The 19,822-nt window shown below is 40.3% G+C and overlaps 1 protein-coding gene across 1 annotated transcript in view; it reads right to left on the reverse strand.

Annotated features, from left to right (window-relative positions):
* Ncam1 (neural cell adhesion molecule 1) overlaps positions 1 to 19,354 on the reverse strand; it is a 293,418-nt gene extending 274,064 nt beyond the window's left edge. The window contains exon 1 of the mRNA XM_076843767.2: positions 19,137 to 19,354. Coding sequence (XP_076699882.1) covers positions 19,137 to 19,188 — 52 coding nt within the window. The 5' untranslated portion in view covers positions 19,189 to 19,354. The remainder of the gene's footprint in view (positions 1 to 19,136) is intronic.
* Positions 19,355 to 19,822: the final 468 nt, after the last annotated feature.

Consider the following 19,822-nt stretch of genomic DNA (forward strand, 5'->3'; position numbering starts at 1 on the left):
TTAAACAGAAGATTACACAATAGCACCAAGCGCTTTAGCTCTAATTTACCAATATTTTGTAAACAATGACAATTTCGATTTTTGAACCTTTGATCCATAGTTAAATTGATGGTCACCAATATGTTAATCTTTTTTCCCCAAATCTAGGAAACTCAATTGTGTGGAACAAGATTAGTTATACTTTCTTTTTAAGAATTGCTATTCATTTATAATAACAAATGATCTTTGGAAAATGTGTGATTTTTAAGATTGGTTATAAATTCCAAATTAAGGCTAAAAAATTACACTTTATTAATAATTCATCTAAAACTTTATACCTTTATCAAACTTGTGACTTCCAAAGTATTATTAAATTCAATGTTGTTTTGGTAGAAAATTAAAATGTGTTCAAGAAAACAATGCTACAAAGAAAAGATATTACATACATTAAGAGCATTTCTAATCACATATTTCCTGGATGATTTCTACTATGATGTGATTCTGCAATTTGTATTTGGGGTAAAAATGGAAAAGCATAACTCACATGAATCAAATGTATGAAAGATGAAAAAAAAATTAAAAAAAATAAAAATTAAAAAAAAAAGAAAGAGAATGAGCACCAAAAATAAAATAAAATAAAATAAAATGCAAAATAAAAAAAAAAAAAGAAAAAGTTTCAAAAGAAACACAAACCTATCAGGTAGGATTGTTAGACTGTCCTTAATTAAAATTTCACATTTCTCATTATTTTAGCTTTTGGCTTGTCTCCACCTACAAAGTCTCATTAAGAAATTCCAATCATACAATTGTCTCACATTTCCACTTAATGTTTTAGACAAAAAAAAAAAATCATCAACAATTCAAATGTTTAGCCTTGGATATGGATTTTTTAAAATCAATGCATTAAACATCAAAATGTAAATTGGATTTTTATGTCCTTTTTTCAAAACCTCTGTAGATATAGTTCTAAGATTGTATATGAATATGGATGACATACTTCAAAATGCATTTCAGTCAAAATATTATATATAGTCAGGCATGGTGGTACATGCCTATAATCCCAGTAACTGGTGAAGCTGAGGCAGGAGGAGCTCAAGGTCAAAGATAGCCTCAGCAAAAGCGAGGTACTAAGCAACTCAGGGAGATCCTTTCTTTTTCTTTTTTTTCTTTGAGAGAGATAATTTTTTTAACATTTTTTTTTTTTTTTTTTTTTTTAGTATTTGGCAGACACAACATCTTTGTTTGTATGTGGTGCTGAGGATCGAACCTGGGCCGCACGCATGCCAGGCAAGTGCGCTACCGCTTGAGCCACATCCCCAGCCCAAGATCCTTTCTCTAAAAAACAAAAATTCAAAATTGGGCTGGGGATGTGGCTCAGTGGCCAAGTGCCCCTGAGTTCAAAACCCAGTATGCCCCCCTAAAAAACTGTTTACACACACACACAAACATATGTTACATATATACATATAAGGGACAAATGATTACCAGGTAATAACATCTGTATTCCATTAAGTTTTCTCTAGAACAGACATTAGCATCATTTCAAGGGCATCAGCAAATCTTTCATGAAGTTCCAGCGTCCATCTAGTACAAATCAAAGTACCTGAATTCTCCAGATAGCATCAGATACATAATACTACTAAATTCATCTATAGGTATAAGTCATTTTCTTCCTTTGTATATTTAAATGATAAATAAAGAAACTTAGAATAAAAAATAAAATACTACTTTATTTGTTTTAGTCTATCAAAATAAAAAGATGAAAGTGAAGACTAAATTAATAATGAAGTCATCATTTTAAATCTCTCATGTTGTGCTAGTTAAGTGGGTTTAAAATTATGTAGTCTTATCACAAACAAACAATTTATTATTTAGAAACACATATATCAATTGTTAAAATAATTATGCATATTTATAATTTGTTTTCTTAAAATAGCTCCAAATATACATTTATTACTATGGGTATATAAAATAATTTAAATGTCTTAGGTTTGTTTGTGACAGCTATTCTCTTAATATTGCACAGGACAGCAAACACATAATATATTAATTTACCTCCCAGTGACTTCAAAAGGACCTATTCTAAACATCTATAGAAAATCAAACAATAACTGATTATGCAGGTTTCTGACTTATATAAAAAACTACTCTTAACAAGCTCAGTCAATTACTATGTGAAATGTTTATATCTTAAGAAATAATGCTTAGAATGTAACTTAGTTACAAAGAAATACAAACAAAAAAAATCTTTTTATCACATAGACTGCCTTCATGTACAGTTATCTTAATTGAGTCTGACCAACAATTTGAATTCTGACTCCAAAACTAATTTAGCTCAACATGACCTCAAATTGTAATCTAGGGCAGTTAACTGACTTACTTTTCAATCTCTTATCTTCAAAGAAGATCACATAATGTCTCTTCTTGCTTCATTATGACAGATGTTTTCTTTGATGAAAAATTTGAATTTTAAACATGCTTTGAGTAACTTTAAGCCACATACACAAAAGGAAAAAAAATATCTGAAGTAAGGAATAAATAATTTTTTGTTATCTTTTTTAAATTTATTTCAAGGTTGTTTTGGGTGTCATTCCACTAGAATACATATTACAAATGTAACAAAAAAACAGTTTAGAATGTGCTGTCGAATTGTTCACAAACCTATGGATGATATTGCTTTAAAATATTCACACCTTTTGCCAGGTGCAATGGCAGCTCAGGAGGCTGAGATAGGAGAAATGCAAGCTCAAAGCCAGCCACAGCAACAGTAAGGTTTCAAGTAACTGAGACCCTGTCTCTAAATAAAATACGAAATAGAGCTGGGATGTGTCTCAGTGGTTGAGTGCCCCTGAGTTCAATCCCCAGTACCTTCCCCGCCCAAAAAAGATATTCACCTTTTACCTCCAATTCCTAGACCAACTAGATGGAACACAGGAGTTATTCCATAAATACCGGATTAACCAAATGTTTCTGCTGCCCAACAAATTTGGGACACTGCCATTTGCAAATATGCTCACGAAATTGCTCTTCTTCTGGTTCACATCACTGCCAAGCCTGTCTTTATATCCAAAAAGTGTGGAATCCCAGGCCACCCTGGAATCTTCTGAGCACTCTTAAGTTCAGAAAAGGTTCCTCAAAAATCTATGACTGGCCTTAACTCTTTGAACTGTCAATGCCTTGAAGTTGCCTTGACATTCCTCTTGTTATATCTTTGCCTTTGATGCACCCCTAGAGTATTTTTACCTCTTCCTTTAAGAACTCTGCATGATTCTTTCGATCTCAACAATTCTGTACTAAAATGTGTGAGATAAAAGATTTCAAAAGTCTGCTTTGGCTTGTAGCAATTATGAACCCTGAAAGAGACAGGTTGTCAAGGGGTTCTCAGCTCTGAAATTAAAGCTAATACACCCTCTCTTGCCACTAACTTCAAGCACACAAGTGTACACACACACACACACACACACACACACACACAAGTGCAAGCTATAGGAAGGTAACAGCCAGGAATCACCTCTTCTCCCATTCCCCTCCATCCCAGAAGACTGGAATTTTAACAACTACAGAGTTTGACCCAGAGGAGACAACAGGCAATGTTGAAGGCAGATGTGCTCTGCTGAAAATATGGGGAAGTAAATGAAATCCTGACTACTGAAAAAAAAATATACCAATTTATTTCTCCCACTCAGAGAAAAAAGTCAGACTTCACGCCCTGCAGGTTACAAAATATTGAATTCTCTTAAATTGACCCACTCAAGAGAAAATGTAAGTACAAATGAGTAGATGTGGACACTTTCCACTTAATATCCCAGATAACTCTGCACAATCACCCTAGGTGAAGCGCACTCACAAAGATCTTCTATAACTCTGCAGAGTCTCACTCTAATCACTAATAGGCAGTCAAGGATCATTAGAATTTGAGCAATAAAATGATACAGTATGAAACAGGAAAGGAGATACTAAAACATAATAAAGAGGAACTCAGAGGGGGGAAGAGACAACACAAGAAGCAAAGGAAATTTCTAAGATCCTCAGCAACATAAAAGATAGTGCATCAAGAAAGAAAAGAGGATACTACACAAGACATTCAGAGGACAAAAAAAAGCATTCGTAGAATTTTCAAATGTTAGCAAAATAGAAAATTCAACAGAAAAAAAAATGAAAAAAGCTAAGAACATGTCTCAGAAAGCAGGGAGAAGGAAACAAAGAAGTGAACAATATGATGAGAAGGGAAGAAAAAATGAGATGGTCACTCCGACTTCTGAAAGACAATGCCAGAAAGAACAGGATAAAACAAAGGTAGAAAAATATCAAATAAGTAATATATGTTACTCAACACTTGAAGGACATACATTTTCAAACTAAAATGTTCGACAGAGAACCCACTCCAATAAATGAAAACAGACATGAAAGCACATTACTGAGAAGTTTCAGAACACTGTAGACAGAATATCTTAAAATCTTCCAGTGGAGACATAAACAAGTGTCAGGAATATAGAAATTAGGATGGCACTGGACTTGGCCACTGCAACAGAAAGCTATAAAGTATGGAGCAGCAATGCCTTCAAAATTCTTTGGAAAAATAATTTCCAATCTAGAGAAATATATGCCAGGCAAATACACGTTAGCTATAGCAAGCCTACAAAGCCAACAGTGTAGATGAAGTGAAGAAGAAGCATAAGGTCCAGAATATGTGTCCCCAGGAGAAAAAAGGAAACAATCACGTTTGAAAATTTTAAGGGGAAATTTATACTTCAGTCTGAAAACCTGAAGATAATCAGTGACAGTATATAGAAAAATAAGCAAAGGAAAACGGAGGCCATTACAAACCCCAGGAAAGACAGAAAGCTGTACAGGAAAGGGACTGAAATCATAGAATTGCTGATGGCTCAGCTGTGAATAACATTTACGTGGTCATAATAACATAAACATTAAATATTGGTTTAACCAAAAATAGTTATATTAGGAAACCAGGGGTTAAAAAAATGTAGGAGGGTCTTAGAAGTTATATAAAAGCACTGTCTTCATAAGGGAAAAAAGGCAATAAATAATACCTAAAAATGAAGAATTAATAAAGTATAAATATGGAGGTAAAATGTAGAACAACTAAATGAGTAGAAAGTGGTTGCTTCACAGGAGTCAAAATCAGAGGTGGAGGAGTGAGAAGGGGTAAGGAAGGACAGAAGAGTTCAGGCAGGGGACTAATGTTTTTCATTAAAAGTCTTAGTTTTTAGGCAATGTAGACAAATAAAAATTAAATTCAATAAAGAAGGGAAGAATAACAACTAACTTGAGTAGTTACGATTTTTAATCTCAAGATATACTTATTGTAACTTAGAAGAAAAAAATTGGCTCTCCTGCTCTTAGTGGCAAGTAAATAGCTAAGGACTACCAACCAAACTTAGAAACTGTAGACAACAAGGTGACTCTAGAAGATGAAATATAAAACCCCATTTGTCCGAAATCTTCTGGGATTATAATGTGTGGTGAGCGAGCAGCACTAATTGCATTACCTCTCCTTATTCCAACTTGCAATTGGTTCAGACAGCAGTACCTAGGTTTGTGTTTGCTCCATCTCTCCACCTATGAGGAAACTCCCTGATATCACTTCACACCACTCTCCTTTGACACCTCACACCACTGAACACATAAGACAGATGTGCAACAACTGAATCCATGTCACTGTTACCTGCTCCTTGAAATGAGCCACAATTGGTTCTTCCAAAGGAGACTTAAAGGTGGACACTTACAATTTATACTGCACTCTGATGTAGGCATTCCCTCAGCATTTTGTGACATTTTGCCTTAACCAAACACTAATGGCTCTGACTGAAATGTTTTTAGTAATCTGGAATCTGCTCTTCATAGTTTTCCCATCCTTTCTTTATTCAAGTTACTAGGCCTCCTTACTGGCAGTGTACCTGTACCTGGCAAGCATGTTATCTCGATTCTAATCCAAATCTAAGGGTCTTTATAAGTGTGGCAGTAGATAGGAAATTAAGACTAGAGGGCTCCTTTTGAATAAAGGTTTAAGGGCTTCTACATGAGTCAAGTGCATACAATTCAATGCACGGGCATTAGTATATCTATTTTTGTTATTCAGAGGGTTGTTTCCCTACTTCTTGATTCTTAATATTCCAACAAATTAAAAGTTACCAGATAAATGATTTTCAGATTAATGAAGTATCACCAATAAGAACTTTAGCAACAAACCTGTATTTAAATATCCTAAATTTTGTGGTTCCACCATTGCAGCTAATGGACAAGTTTAATGTTAACCCCATGCAAATAGAAAGTAAAATCTATATAAACTAATTTAATTTTTTTTAGGTACTAGGGATTGAAATTAGAGGTATTTAACCACTGAGCTACATCCTCAGTCCTTTTTATTTTTTTATTTTAAGGCAGGGTCTAGCTAAGTTGGCTAGGGCCTCACTAAATCACTGGGGCTGGCCTCAGTCTCCATAATCCTAGGATTACAGGTGTGACCACCACGCCCAGCCCCAATTTGATTTTTAAAATTCTACATTTCTCAAAGATCAAGATCTACTAAACTTTGCTTTCACAGGAGGTAAAAACTAAGCAATCAACCATACATTTCTAATTTAACTGTAACTCGTTATGATCCTGAACTCACAGAAAATGAAAAATAAATGGGGAAATGTGATTCTAATTATAGTCAATACTTAAATCCAACAGTAATTGTGTATCCCTTCACTGTGAACTTTAGCAAAAAAAAAAAAAAGAAAGAAAAAGAAATGGGAAAAGATTACTGAGTTCTCTATGTGTCAGTTAGTTGTATAAATTACTTCATTTTGTCCTCACAATAACTCTATTAAATGGGTATTATTATCCCTGTTTCGCAGATAAACAAACTGAGTGTTGGAGAGATTAAATAACTGGCTCAAGGACATGGAAATCAGAGGAGCCATGGTCCAGAATGCAGGTTTGATACCAACGGCCCCTAGAATACACACTATAATATGCACTGCCCCTGTAATGCCAAAAGGAGATACTAAATTAAGAAAGATAATTCAAAATCATTGGGTATACATCTTCTTGTGCCCATGGCATAATATCTTTATGGCTTCCAGGTTGCATCCTAAATCCAATTGAAACAGAGCAATTTCAGCTTAACTAGTGATTGGCAGCACCTCGTGCAAACAGTGGACGTCCCCAAATGAAATATGTATAAAAGAACACTAGAAAAAGTAGTCAATCAGAACCCTTTCCACTCTTTTGCTGACCTCATAAAAACAATACATTCAATCTGTGACAAGCATAAGCATCCAAACACTGTTATACACAGAAAGATTTTCTAAAGTTATAGAAATAAAGTCTGAATATCATGAGGCACTGGTGCAAGAAGAGAAAACTGTATCTAAAAATTACCCTCTTGCATGATAGATGAAATCACTGCAGAAAAAAATCCTGACTTTATTAAGTTCCTAACACATGAATTCCTCTAGTCGTCCTTGAAGGCCTCTGGCCACCTTGCCCCTCTCTGGCTCTTCTCTTGGTGCACAGTTAAGTCCAAATGGCCCTCAGCATTTCAGCCCATGCAGCACCTCTTCTGGTCCTTTCTTTTTTGTCCTGGATCAACTCTTTCTCAGCCTTTGACTCTGAAGAACTTGAATTTCACAACACAACTGAAATCCGTTTAAGGTCACTGTGCTCCTCTGAAACTAATGGAGAGTTTCCACTGATGCTCACCTCCCCTGAACTCTTTACCACGGAAGTACTGCTGATCTCTTTTTACTGCACGATTTGTTGTACAACTGAATATAAAGCAATTTATTCTCATTATAGGAAACTCAGGCAACATAAAATGTAACCTATTGTCTTCCAATCTTGATGAAGGATAAGTGAAAAGTGTTTCTAAGCAAAACTGGGGTTACACCTAAATATAGTATTTGTTCCCAGATTTTTGTTTTTGCATTTCACATTACTCCAGTTTTCTAATCTTGGTGTTCACACCACTAAGTTCTGTGCCCTCCATTCGTTTAGTATTAGCTGCTGAATTGTAGATACCATATTGATACTACATAAAAACTGCAACACAAGTATTTCTGGGTATAAATTACAATTCATGGTGCTTTCTCTCTAGTGAAAGAATATAAAAATGTAGAATTGTCTTCTTGATCCACTAGCTGGACTCCCTCCAGTCACCTCTGGCAACACACCCACCCCTTCTCTCTGCAGAACTGAATCCTTCCTTCAAAGTCTCCAGCTCTCATTTAGATGAGGGGAGTTCTCCAACCACTCTTGCTTCCCAGGCAATCTTCAGTCTGCCAAAGAAGTTTTAGGTGCCACCTATTTTGCTGCAGATGTTGACACGATATTTCTAGCTCTCTTTTTCTTTCCAAACGCACAGTAAGCTCTCTGAGGTCAAGGTTTCAAATTTAGAGTATTCTTATGAATTTTGTTATTGTTGTTGTTGGTTTTGCTTGCTTTCTTCTTCCTCCCCTTCTTCTTCTCCTTCTCCTTCTTCTTTTTTGTTTGTTGCATTGCAATTTCACATAGTAGTGGAATTCACCATTACTAATTCACACATGCACATGATATAACAACATAATTTAGCCAATACCATTCCCCAGTATTATATCTGGCAGCTAACAGGCTGCTTGGTTGCTTGAGAGGTTTATTTGCTGTCATTTCTTCTCACCTTCCCTCAAATCCATTAAGTCTCTACCCTGTATCATCTAACGTACTCTCTCTACAACAGATTACTTCATCTTCTTACCTGGCCTATACTCTTTCTTCTGTGACAGTAGCTTTGACAGCTACTGAGTCTAATGTTTCTCATCACAACCAGTCACGAATTGCACATACACGTGCACACACCTGAACTAAATACATATTTACCCTCACTATGTAAGACATACCTTATTTTCTATTCCATTCCATTCCATTCCTCCCTCATCTCTCCATGCCTTTCTTCTTTTTTAAACTTTATGGAGTCCAGGTAAAGAGATTTTACCACCCACAGTTTGGAAAATACTAACCCATCAATTAAGATATTAGGATGCCCAATGCCCGAACTTCTTCTAAAACCTGCCCCCCCCCCCCGCTTAATTTTCCTGTGATATTGAGAGAACCATGATTATTTCAATCCTGGAGGTTTGCAACTTAAAAAAAATATATTTTCTCAGTCATCTACCATTTTGAATCTATCATACACTCTTGCTGGTTAATTTGTCATCTCTAACATCTCAACTGTTCCCATTTTATCCTTCTCCAAAGTCATTACAACTGTCTCTTTGCAAAATTATCTCCTTTGTAAAACAAATCACAGTTGGGTTTCTTTCTAACAAGCTCTTCTGGTATATAAAATTAGATTTTTATCAAACTCTTCAGGTACATGTCTATTGATAAAGGGTAGAGTTGTAACATTTTCATTTGTGATTCATTTCTCACATTTTCTAATCTCATTCTTCTATTCAAATCAGGAAATTACTGCAAGATGGTAAGTACCTTCTATAAGTTTATTTAGGTAGTTAGTAACAGAGCTGTTTTAATCAGCTTTTTTACTACTATGACAAAGACACCTGTCCAGAACAATTATAGAGGAGGGAAAACTTTATTTGAGGGCTCAGATTTCAGAAGTCCATAGAAGGCTGACTCCATTCCTTAGGGCTCCAGGTGAGGCAGAACATCCAGGTCATGGCGGAGGAGTGTGGCAAAGGGAAATAGGTCAACCTACGTAAAGATCAAGCAGCAAAGAGAGAGAGACCCCCCCACTGGCCAGATTCAAATATATACCCCATGGTCATTACCCAAATGAACCACTTCCTCCAGCCTCCTGCCTCCATTCACCACTCAATTAATCGCACTAGGGATTAATTCACCGGTTAGGGCTAGGCTGTAACCCAAGCATTTCTCCTCCAAACCTTCTTGCATTGTCTTGTACATGAGCTTCTAGGAGGCACCCCACATCCGAACCCTAACAAGAGCCAAATATTAAACCCAGATCTTTTGTATCTAAGCCCAACGATTTCCCTTCCCCACACACAAGTCTTCTTATTACATAAAGCAAAGTATTCTCTTTGGACCTCGCTGGCCCCTGAGCCAGCTCTACCTGGCTTTTCTTTGCCCCCGCCTCTAGGTCTCCATTCTCTTCTTCATCTTTCATACAACAACCAAAGACCTTTTTCACGGACCCTTTATTCTGTCCAGCCACTATAATGAATGCTTCATAAAGCCAAAATTCCCTAGCCATGACCTCTACCAATTGTTCCTATTCCCATCTCTACTGATTCCCAGTTAACCTGACAGAGTAGCACAGCACATGTTCAATGGCTACCACTGACTATTCCCTTAAACATTTTCAAAAGTGATTTCTCAATATCTCTACCAGCAACACTCTCTTTTGCCTAGCATTTATGATTTTAATATAATCTGCCCCCAACACCCAGCATTTAATTGATAGAAATTCTTTAGCCAGACCCATCTCTTTCTATGGGCAAACAGGTCTTCCTTAGCCTGAAGGTCCAGATTAGGATTTCCCTCCTCTACACCTTTTTTCAGACATTAAACCAACCAAGGTAATGCATCATGTAATTTCTGCCTCGCTAACTATGTCTCAAATTGTTGTCTGCCTTCTTCATTTAGGCCCTTTTCGTATAAGAATCTTTCATGATTTCTTAGCTGTTGAAACAGTGTTTTCTCCCCATCTGAAAGGTTCTGCAAGACCAGTACAGTGTTCTTAAATTTACTTCGTTTTACCCATCAATCTGAAGCTCAGAACTTTACACATCATATTCACCTTTATAAGAAGTATTTCAAATAAAATCTTTGTTCAAGATGAACTTTTAAACTAGATACCTATGGAGTACCTGTTTACCTGCTTTACATATGTGATTTCATTCAAGTTCACCAAAACCCACAATGGAACGTGGGGGCCACAGAAGGGAAGGCTGACCCAGGAGCTCACCAGCTTGCCAAATGTCAGTATGGTTCTTCCAGACCTGTCGGACTCCAAAGCCTTGGATGTCATTCCTCCAGCAGGTCACACCCTTGCTTAGGGCAGACTCAAGTTAGTTCAGAGGCCACAGGAACAAGCATTTGTGGGCATGTTTTCGATGCTAGATGTTATTCAAGTTGCCCTGACTTTAGAAAAGGATGAAAGACAGCCAACTAATGTCAGTTATAGTCCCAGCCCCACCTACCAATGTCACTTCACCTTTCTCAGCCTGTTTCCACTTTAAGACCTAACAATATTGGGCCTAATAGAATCTTCTCCTAATCTCAGATCATTTCTCTCTAAGAACACCCACCCTGTTCCCCAAACCAAACTGCACACATTGGGCTACTGGCTGTTCACTGCATGAATCACCCCTTCTTCCTGCTCCATCTAGTGAAGGCAAACTCATCCCCCAGACCCAGCTCACCGGAGTCCCAAGCAGAATTAACTGCTTCCTTCCTTGTGATCCAATAGCATTTAAGCCATGTCTCTATAAGTATGTCTCTCTCCCCCCACCTGGAAAGCTCTAGAGGCATGGACTTTATAATCTGAAACCCAGCACTATTCTTGAAACTATTCAACTTTCTCAAGACTTCAGGAAGGTGTTTTGAATGAAAGAATTTAGGAACGCTTGCTGTCATTCAATGTTTGTTGAATTAAGTAGTCAATCGTGACTTAAAACAGGAATACCATCCTCAGCACCACATACAAACAAAGATGTTGGTCCGCCGAAAACTGAAAAATAAATATTAAAATTCTCTCTCTCTCTCTCTCTCTCTCTCTCTCTCTCTCTCTCTCTCAAAAAAAAAAAAAAAAAAAAACCAGGAATACCATCTGTCCTTCCTATTTGACACAGTGGTTTAAATGCCGCCTCCTCCCCTCCCTCCCCAACCCAATCAAAAGTAAATTTCCCCCTCACAAACTCTCAGGGCACACTGTTCCCTTCCTTAGATTTGAGACTATGTAATTATAAATGTGTGTGTTACTTATTGAATATTTGTTTTTCTCCCTACTATTAGACTACAAGTTCCATGAAAACATGGATGGTGGATGCTAATACCTAAACCAAAATATCCATTCTTCTCTCTAATATCTTATGCCCTTAGTTGGCAAAACCACTTCCTGCCCAACCAGTGGGACACTGTGTCTGACTCATTTGAATAATAATAGCAATTATTCTATTTTATTCCAGTTAGTCATTTGCAAAATATCAGCAGTGAGACACAGCAGAACACCTCAGATCTCACTTAGGATTTTCTGAAAAACAAAGGTCAAAAAGCTTCTTTTAAAAAGTAACTTTGATTTCCATATACGATTATGACTTCCCAATCTTTACACAATTATTATGAGGCACAGGCTTAACAAACTGGAACAATTTGCCTATACGTATATGGATCAAGAAAAATATTTAGACATAGTGCTCTTATTTTAGAATGATTTTTAAAAGGCTATTATGATTTTTAAAAGGGTATTCTTCCTCTCTAATAAACAATAGCTTATATGCATTGAAGTCCTGTAAGCTCAAAGCAAGCTGATCTAAAACCAAAGCACAGTGCCTTAGCAGGGCTAGGCCTCCTCAGGGTCCTGAATTGCGCAGGCTCCTTCCAAGGCTCTGGAGAAGGAAACCTGGCAATGTGCTCTTGTGATCCTGTGTTTTCTATGCTTTTGTCCAAGCAAGAGAGTTTCGTGTTTTCCTTAAAGAGGGTCCTCAAAATTGTATGCACTCCAGGCCCTATAAACTTTGATCTATCCTATTACTATTGGTTCTCAATTTTATAATCAAACCACTTTTCCCCCTGTAAAGTATTTACAGCCAACATGACAGTGCAGGCACATTTAGTAATCCTTTTTTTTTTTTAATGTGGTACTAATCACTGAATAAATCATGTCTCATAATACCCTTTTTAAAATCATTCTAAAATAAGAGCACTATGTCTAAATATTTTTCTTGATCCATATATATCCTTTTTCCTAATAAACAATAGCTTACATGCATTGAAGTCCTGTGAGCTCAAAAATACTCCCAAGCAGGCATTACTGATCTTCCCATTGCACAGAAGAGGAAACTGAAACTTGGAGAATAACTTGTCCAGGATGAGGGGTAGAGCTGGGGCTTCATTCTAGGATTGTATGCCTCTCCTAATCTCCAGGCTTGTCTATTCCCAGGGTTCCCTGACAGCAGAAATTATGTCATCTCACTCCTTTGTAACTCCCCACAGAGCTGATGATTAAAAGCTGGCACTCAATAAACATATGTGATCAACTATTTAAGAGAATATCTAATGTTGTAACACAATCTCGAACAGTGTGACATTACTATGAATATTCCTAAATGATGAGGTAATCAGATACCAAAAGAAGAGACTGATATGTAACAAAAGGCTTTTTATGCATTATCTCAGGAATGACACACAACAGAAAAAGGGGAACCCAGATGTTGCTGGGTTTGTGGCTACAAATCAAATACTCAAGAGTACATAGTGAAACACAGGTTATACAGAAGGCTTCTGAGCCACATCTGCCATGCAATCTTTGAATGCAAGAAAGTATTACATGTAGGTGGAAGGAAAAGGATACATATCGGGTTCATTAAAACTTTCTCTTTCGCAAAAACACATTTATAGATAGATTCTTTGGGGCAGGGCTTTTTTAGTTTCTGATTGCTCAGAAGCTAAATTAATACTGCAGGCAGGGAAAGTATGTCCACCTAACTGAAAATCAGTTAACTCAGTGGCCTAAGAGTGTTTTAAGTATAATGTATTGAGACTGCCTGAAAGGCTGCCATTTGGCACCCAGACCAACATCAAAAGGTAATGTTCCTAATGAGCATCTGCAGCGAGGGACGGTATTTCAACAACATGAAATGAAAGGCATAATGGCACCACTGCCAACGCCAGATAATTTACATCCCTTTACATCAGCAAATGGTTTGAAGGTTTGGCACCAGGAATCAATAACATAAGGGGCCAAGGGTGACAGGACTATGACCTTCAGATTAACTTCCACATTCCAATGTCCTACAGTAGTAAACAGTAGTAAACTCAGATTATTGAAAACAATTTTGCTAAAATGGTTTAAATATTAAAAAGCCTGGACCCTTCCAGAAAATTAATCATTAAGCAAAGAGGCCTTTGGTCATTTCACCCTCCCTAAGAGGCTGCCTCTTACAATTTTGCTGACAGACTTGTTGAACAAGTTAAGAAACATATACAATTCTCAGCTGAATTTTACTCAGAATTCTTCCTTTTAACCAAAGGTATATCTCAATTTTAGTCTTTTTGCTTCATAGCCCAAACGACTATTATTTTATACAGCCAAATGACCAGTGTTTCCAATCTTATTTAATTTGTTACCCAGTTTTAAGATAAGCAAAACTTGATTTGTAATTTGCAGCTATTTCTTCTTCTAAAAGTTCCAGGCATTCCTTAGTCTATGTATTTGTTAGATTGCTAATTTGAAGAATTATTATTTATAGAACTTACACTAAAATATTTATCTTGACACCATGAAACTTCTAAAATTTCATCTTTCAAAAGCACAGGAGAGCCCCTTTTAAATGTTTTTGTCTCCTCTGTTACCAGTAGACAGATGGGGACAGGTGCAGCCCCTGCCCTCCCCTCCCTGCCAATTGGTTCTGGTCTCCATCACCACAAACCCAAGATCATCAGGGGAAGTTCTAACTGTTCTTTAGCAACAGGTAGTCAATCACTCATTTTACAGGAAGTCAGGAAGGATTGTAAAATACCTTTGGAGGTCTGCCAGTGGCATTGAAGCTACTTTCAGCCTGGAGAGTGGCCACAGTCTTTAACACTGATGATGTAAATATGGGGAATTCATCAAACTAATACTAAAGAGAGGTTTGACTGTCTTAAAAAATTAAGTGGTTGCACCAGAAATCCCAAAGTCCATATTTCAAGCAATGTGAAGTTTACAAAATGCTATCTAGAATTTAAGAAACAGAGTTCTGGGGCTAACAAAATCCTCTGTCATGTCTAAAGATCAGTTTTTAAATGACAAAATGGTGCTATTTATTTATATGTTATTTTTTAGTTGTAGGTGGACACAATATCTTTATTTCATTTTTATGTGGTGCTAAGGATCAAACCCAGTACCTCACGTGTGCTAGGCCAGCACTCTACCATTGAGCCACAACCCCAGACCTACATATCAAGAATTGTTCCCTATGACCAGAAAAATACAGATACAGACTCTGTACATTAAATTACATGCTATCTATCTAAGGAATTTAATTAATGATACAAAGGGTTCCAAAGAGAAAAGCTATGCAAACTCTTGGGATGTGGGGGCTCCCTGTGACTTACTGCTTCCTCTGCTTGCTTTCTGCCTGAGGTAAACACCCACATCCCTTGCAAATAACACACCACACCATGTTTTTTTTTTTATGAGATTTCTTTGTGTGTGTGTCAATTACTCCCTTAATCCTTCAACTATCAAGCTCAAGGAACTAGTTACCAATTAAATCAACAAACTCCAAGGCTAATTAGTTGGCATAAGAACAAATGGAGGAAGTTCCATCACTGTAAGAAAGATAGGTCTTGTCATTTTGTTCTATTCCAATGTTATTTTTTTTTTTTAGGTCCCAGTAAAGGTATTCAGAAAAATAGTCATCAAGTGCAATCATTTGAGGAGAGAGGAAGGGAGTACCAAAAGTATTAGACTAACGACAACTGCTAGGCACAGTGGAGCACACCTGTAATCCCAGCAACTTGGGAGGCTTAGGCAGGAGAATCACAAGTTCAAGGCCAGCCTCAGCAACTTAGCAAGGAAGGTCCAAAGCAATTTGATGATACCCTAAGCAGTAACCATCTCAAAAAATAAAAATAAAAAGGGGGCTGGGGACTTAGCTCACTGGTAAAACACCCCTGGGTTCAATCTTCAGAAAACAAAAAGAAAAAAAAAAGTACATTAATGAAACCTTAGCAAGAATTCGGTAGTATCTTCTTTGTAGTGGGAACAGTAAATAAAACTTGAGTAAATGACAGGCCACCCCTCTACAATGTCTGTTTTTTATTCCCCATTTTTTTTAACTCTGTTGTGTTTTAAATGAATTCCAAACTAATTTCAATATTTTAAAATATGCCAATATTTATCTTAAGAATATAATGTTTAGGGTTTTTTTTTTGGATTTTGGATAGAATTGTTACAGTTTTGTCATTGTCAGTTAAGTTCTGTTCAAAGAAACACATTAAATCTACTAAAAAATGCAACTCTCAGTAACTACTCCCAGCAAACTTTGCTGAAATTCATCTTAATTCATTTAACAAAGGATATTAAATGTACTTTATATGTACATCACCTTTCATAATGTAGCAAAGGTGCTCTTTGTTCTTACTCTGGTGCTATCTTGTTTGTTTTCTTTAAAAGTCCTATCCATTCCTTGACTTTTGCAGGTTAAACTGGCATATTGTAAAATTACCAAGTAATCATGTGACTCAGCCATTCCAGGTTATTCAAGCAAACAATTTTTCCACACTACATCCAAAAGTGCTGCTAGAATAGACACAAATTTACTATATAATTCCACATCCTTTCACTTTATTCCCAAGCAGCAGAAGACATCAAACATGAGAAACAGTGACCTGACTCTCTGATGTGCTGAGGTTAGTACACCTTGTATCTAAATTGTCATATGCATGGACAATCACCATTGTCTCTGGAGATGCTACAGCATTTGAAGACAAATAAGAAAACGAATATACTTGTGTGCGTGTGTGCATGTGTGTGTGTTATATTGTTTTCATTTTCATCCTGACTCTTTGACTTGAATTTTCTAGATTTTTTTAAACTATGGTAGAAACAATACTCCAATGGAAAATCATTTCTCTTCGTAAAACCAACCATTCAACTTCTTTCTTTTGTTAAGCAGTCCCCTACGTTTTTTATATTCTGTCTTCTTCCCATCCGCACGGTCCAGGAAAGAGAGCGTTTTCATTCCAGGGAACGTTGGTTAGAATGCCACCCTTGCCTGAGCATCCACCAACATCCCGAGGTGGATTCCCTGGGCGTATAGCTAGCCGCCTGTAACTCCCATGGGATCTAAATACTGAGGGTTACACCCATCTCGCTGATGAAGACGATGGTCCGGCGATCCCCCAAAAGGCGCACTGAAGATCAGGTCTCCATTGTCACGTTCCCACCCAGAGGGGAGGAGATCTCAAAAACACACACCTCCCCATCTACACCCCACCCCACCTGGAGAGATCTGGTCATAGAGACCCACCGACGCAAACGAGTAGGGCAAGCCCCTGGAGGCCCCAGCCAGGTGGCCACAAGGACCCAGCCCAAGCTCCCAGCCAAGGCTCGGCCCCGCCCCGCCCCGCCCTGCCCTGCCCCTAGCCTCGCCTCCAGTCTAGCCCCCGGCCCGCGCCTAGTGGGTCAGCGCACGCGCGTCGGTGAGCCTGGCCACAGCTCCTAGTCGGCTCCCTGCGGACCTCCCAGGCGTCGCGCTGGGGCCAGGACACCACCGCGAGAGGGTGTGAGCTTGAGGGAGCGCGAGGATATTCCAAGTCGGCGTAAAAGAGGCGAGAGTGGGTGCGCACCGGCGTGCGGGACTAAGAGACCGCCCGGTGACCACCCAGTCTCCATTTTATTTCCTCAGAAATTGACGGGCAGGCGGGGCACGGCCTCAGGGCGGGGTCTCTCCCGGCCGGGGGCTAGCGAGACCGTTAGGCTGGAACACCGGAGACGGTCCTGGCAGTTCAGGCCGCCACCCGCGCCGCAAGAAAAGCCTCTCGCGGCTTCCCGCCCAGCCAGCCTAGCTCTGATTGGTCGCCACGGGAGGGACCCGAGTTGGCTGGAGGCGGCGGCCGCCGCTGCTCCGGTGCCGCCTGCGGCGGGGGACGCTGGGTGCTCCCCGGCCCGCCCCGCGCGCTTCTCCACCGGGGCTCTGCCCTCCAGGGCAGGTACGGCGGCACCTGGCAGCGGTGTTTGCGAAGCACTGCCCCCGCCGCCAGGCTTTCCGCCGGCGCTTTCCTGCACACGTTCCTCACCGACTGTCCGCCCAACCCACCCAACCCTCTGCGGCCCCAGCTCCTTTTCTTCGTCCCCTCCCGTATGTCAGCGCCAAAGCGCAAATCCTTGGGTGGGGTGGGGGAGCAGCTGGACGGGAGGGTGGGCACGCACAGAAGAATTTTGCAGGGAGGCCGAGATGGAATAGTCAAAATGAAATGCGCCTCCCTCCCGGCTGCTTAGGTTCTCTGGGCGGCGGCACAGCCCCCGCTACCCGCGGCAGCGTCCCTACAGTCTTCCTCCCAGCTCCCTATTGTTCGCACTTTGCCAGGATCGGGAACCTCGCCCAAAGAAAGGAGACTGGGGCGAGGTGTTTCGGGCGGCTACCTGCCATTCTTCTCTGGCACCGTGCAAAACTGGGTTCGCGGTGCGTGTAAAGGCACACGCGCGCACACACACACACATCAGGCAGTCCAGATCACGCCCTCCTCGCCCTCCGCCCCTCTGCACTTCCTCCTGTCAAAACGCGGCGCTCGACCCTCCCATCCCTCCGTGCTCCCGGCCGAGGGCAGGCTTTGCAACTAACCAGCAATTTGGCAAATGAAAAACTAACGTCATATGGACGGGGGTGCAACAACGGCCACACAGCCCTGCGATTCTGCCCATTTCGCCCCATTTTACAAACCGTTATTCGGCCCAGGGAGGTGGGGCGAAGACAGCGAGTCCCACTTTATTACACCCGGGGAAATAACGATTAGGGGTGACTGTCCCGGCCTTATTGTTCACTCTTCCTGGAGCCGGGGCTGACAAGCCCCGTCCTCGCGGAATGCGAGGCTGTGCGGAGGCACCACCCGAACCGCGGCATCCCCCGCCCCGCTGCCCGCCTTCAGGGAAGGAGCGCTGCCCATCGCCAGCGCGGCCGCAGCGTCCCCGGGAGCCGACCAGCTCTCTCCTATCGCCGCCCGCACACAAAGTGGGAAGGACGGGCGCGCAGGAGGGGCACGGAGCGCTCGCGGCGCGGGGAAGCAGCCCCAGTCCAGCGCAACCCGGGAGGGCGCGGGGTTCGGCTGGGCAGCAAGGGCGACGCACTCCTTTCTCAGCTCAACGAAAATGACCCGTCTTAGCGTTCCACATAAAGCCACCCCAAATAACAGTGTTCCTCATGGGAGGCGTAGGTGGAAGGGACAATTAGCAAATCAGATTGAGAATTAACAACAAAAAAATGTACCTGCAGTTCCCAGGAAAAACAAAGTCCAGATGAGATCCTTAGTTTGCAGCATTGTAATCTGCTGGCTGGGAGTGATGTTCTTGCCGCGATAAATTCTGTGGCCCCCCCTTGCAGCGAGTGTGGACGGCGGCAGAGCAACAGACCTAGGGGCAGACAATTGCCAGGCTGAGTATGATTATTTTTGCAGAATTGTTTCCTGCCAGCGGCTGCCGAGCTGCGTTCACGCGCTGATCGGAGAATGAGTGACAGTCCCAGCCTCAGCACACTCGCAACTCGGAGATCCTTGCGCTGGCCCGGGTTCGCTTTGATGGAACTGGGGATGGGAGCGGGGGGCGGGGGGCGGGGGTGAGAACCTCACTGTGTCCTTCCACCACGCCGGCCACAAATAGTGCCGAACATCAAGGAGGTAAAAGAGACAGGGGAGGCAGATGCAGCCGCCTGCAAAACGCGGCCTGGAGCTACCGAGGGAGCCGGGCTCTTTCACATGCAGTCTCCCTGGCAGAAGTGGGATTTCTTCTTTTCACACTTTCCCCTCAAGCTTTCACGGTCCCTCCTGCCACTCTGTCTTTCTTAATCGGGATTTTGGATATTTTAATAACTAGTAAAAATAAAAACAAAATCTTGGATGATTTGGTTAGATTTTTCAAAGTTGTGGAATCCCTCCATTTAGATCCTAAGAGCCTTGC

This window comes from Callospermophilus lateralis, chromosome 2 (genome assembly GCF_048772815.1).
Source record: "Callospermophilus lateralis isolate mCalLat2 chromosome 2, mCalLat2.hap1, whole genome shotgun sequence".
NCBI lineage: Eukaryota > Metazoa > Chordata > Mammalia > Rodentia > Sciuridae > Callospermophilus > Callospermophilus lateralis.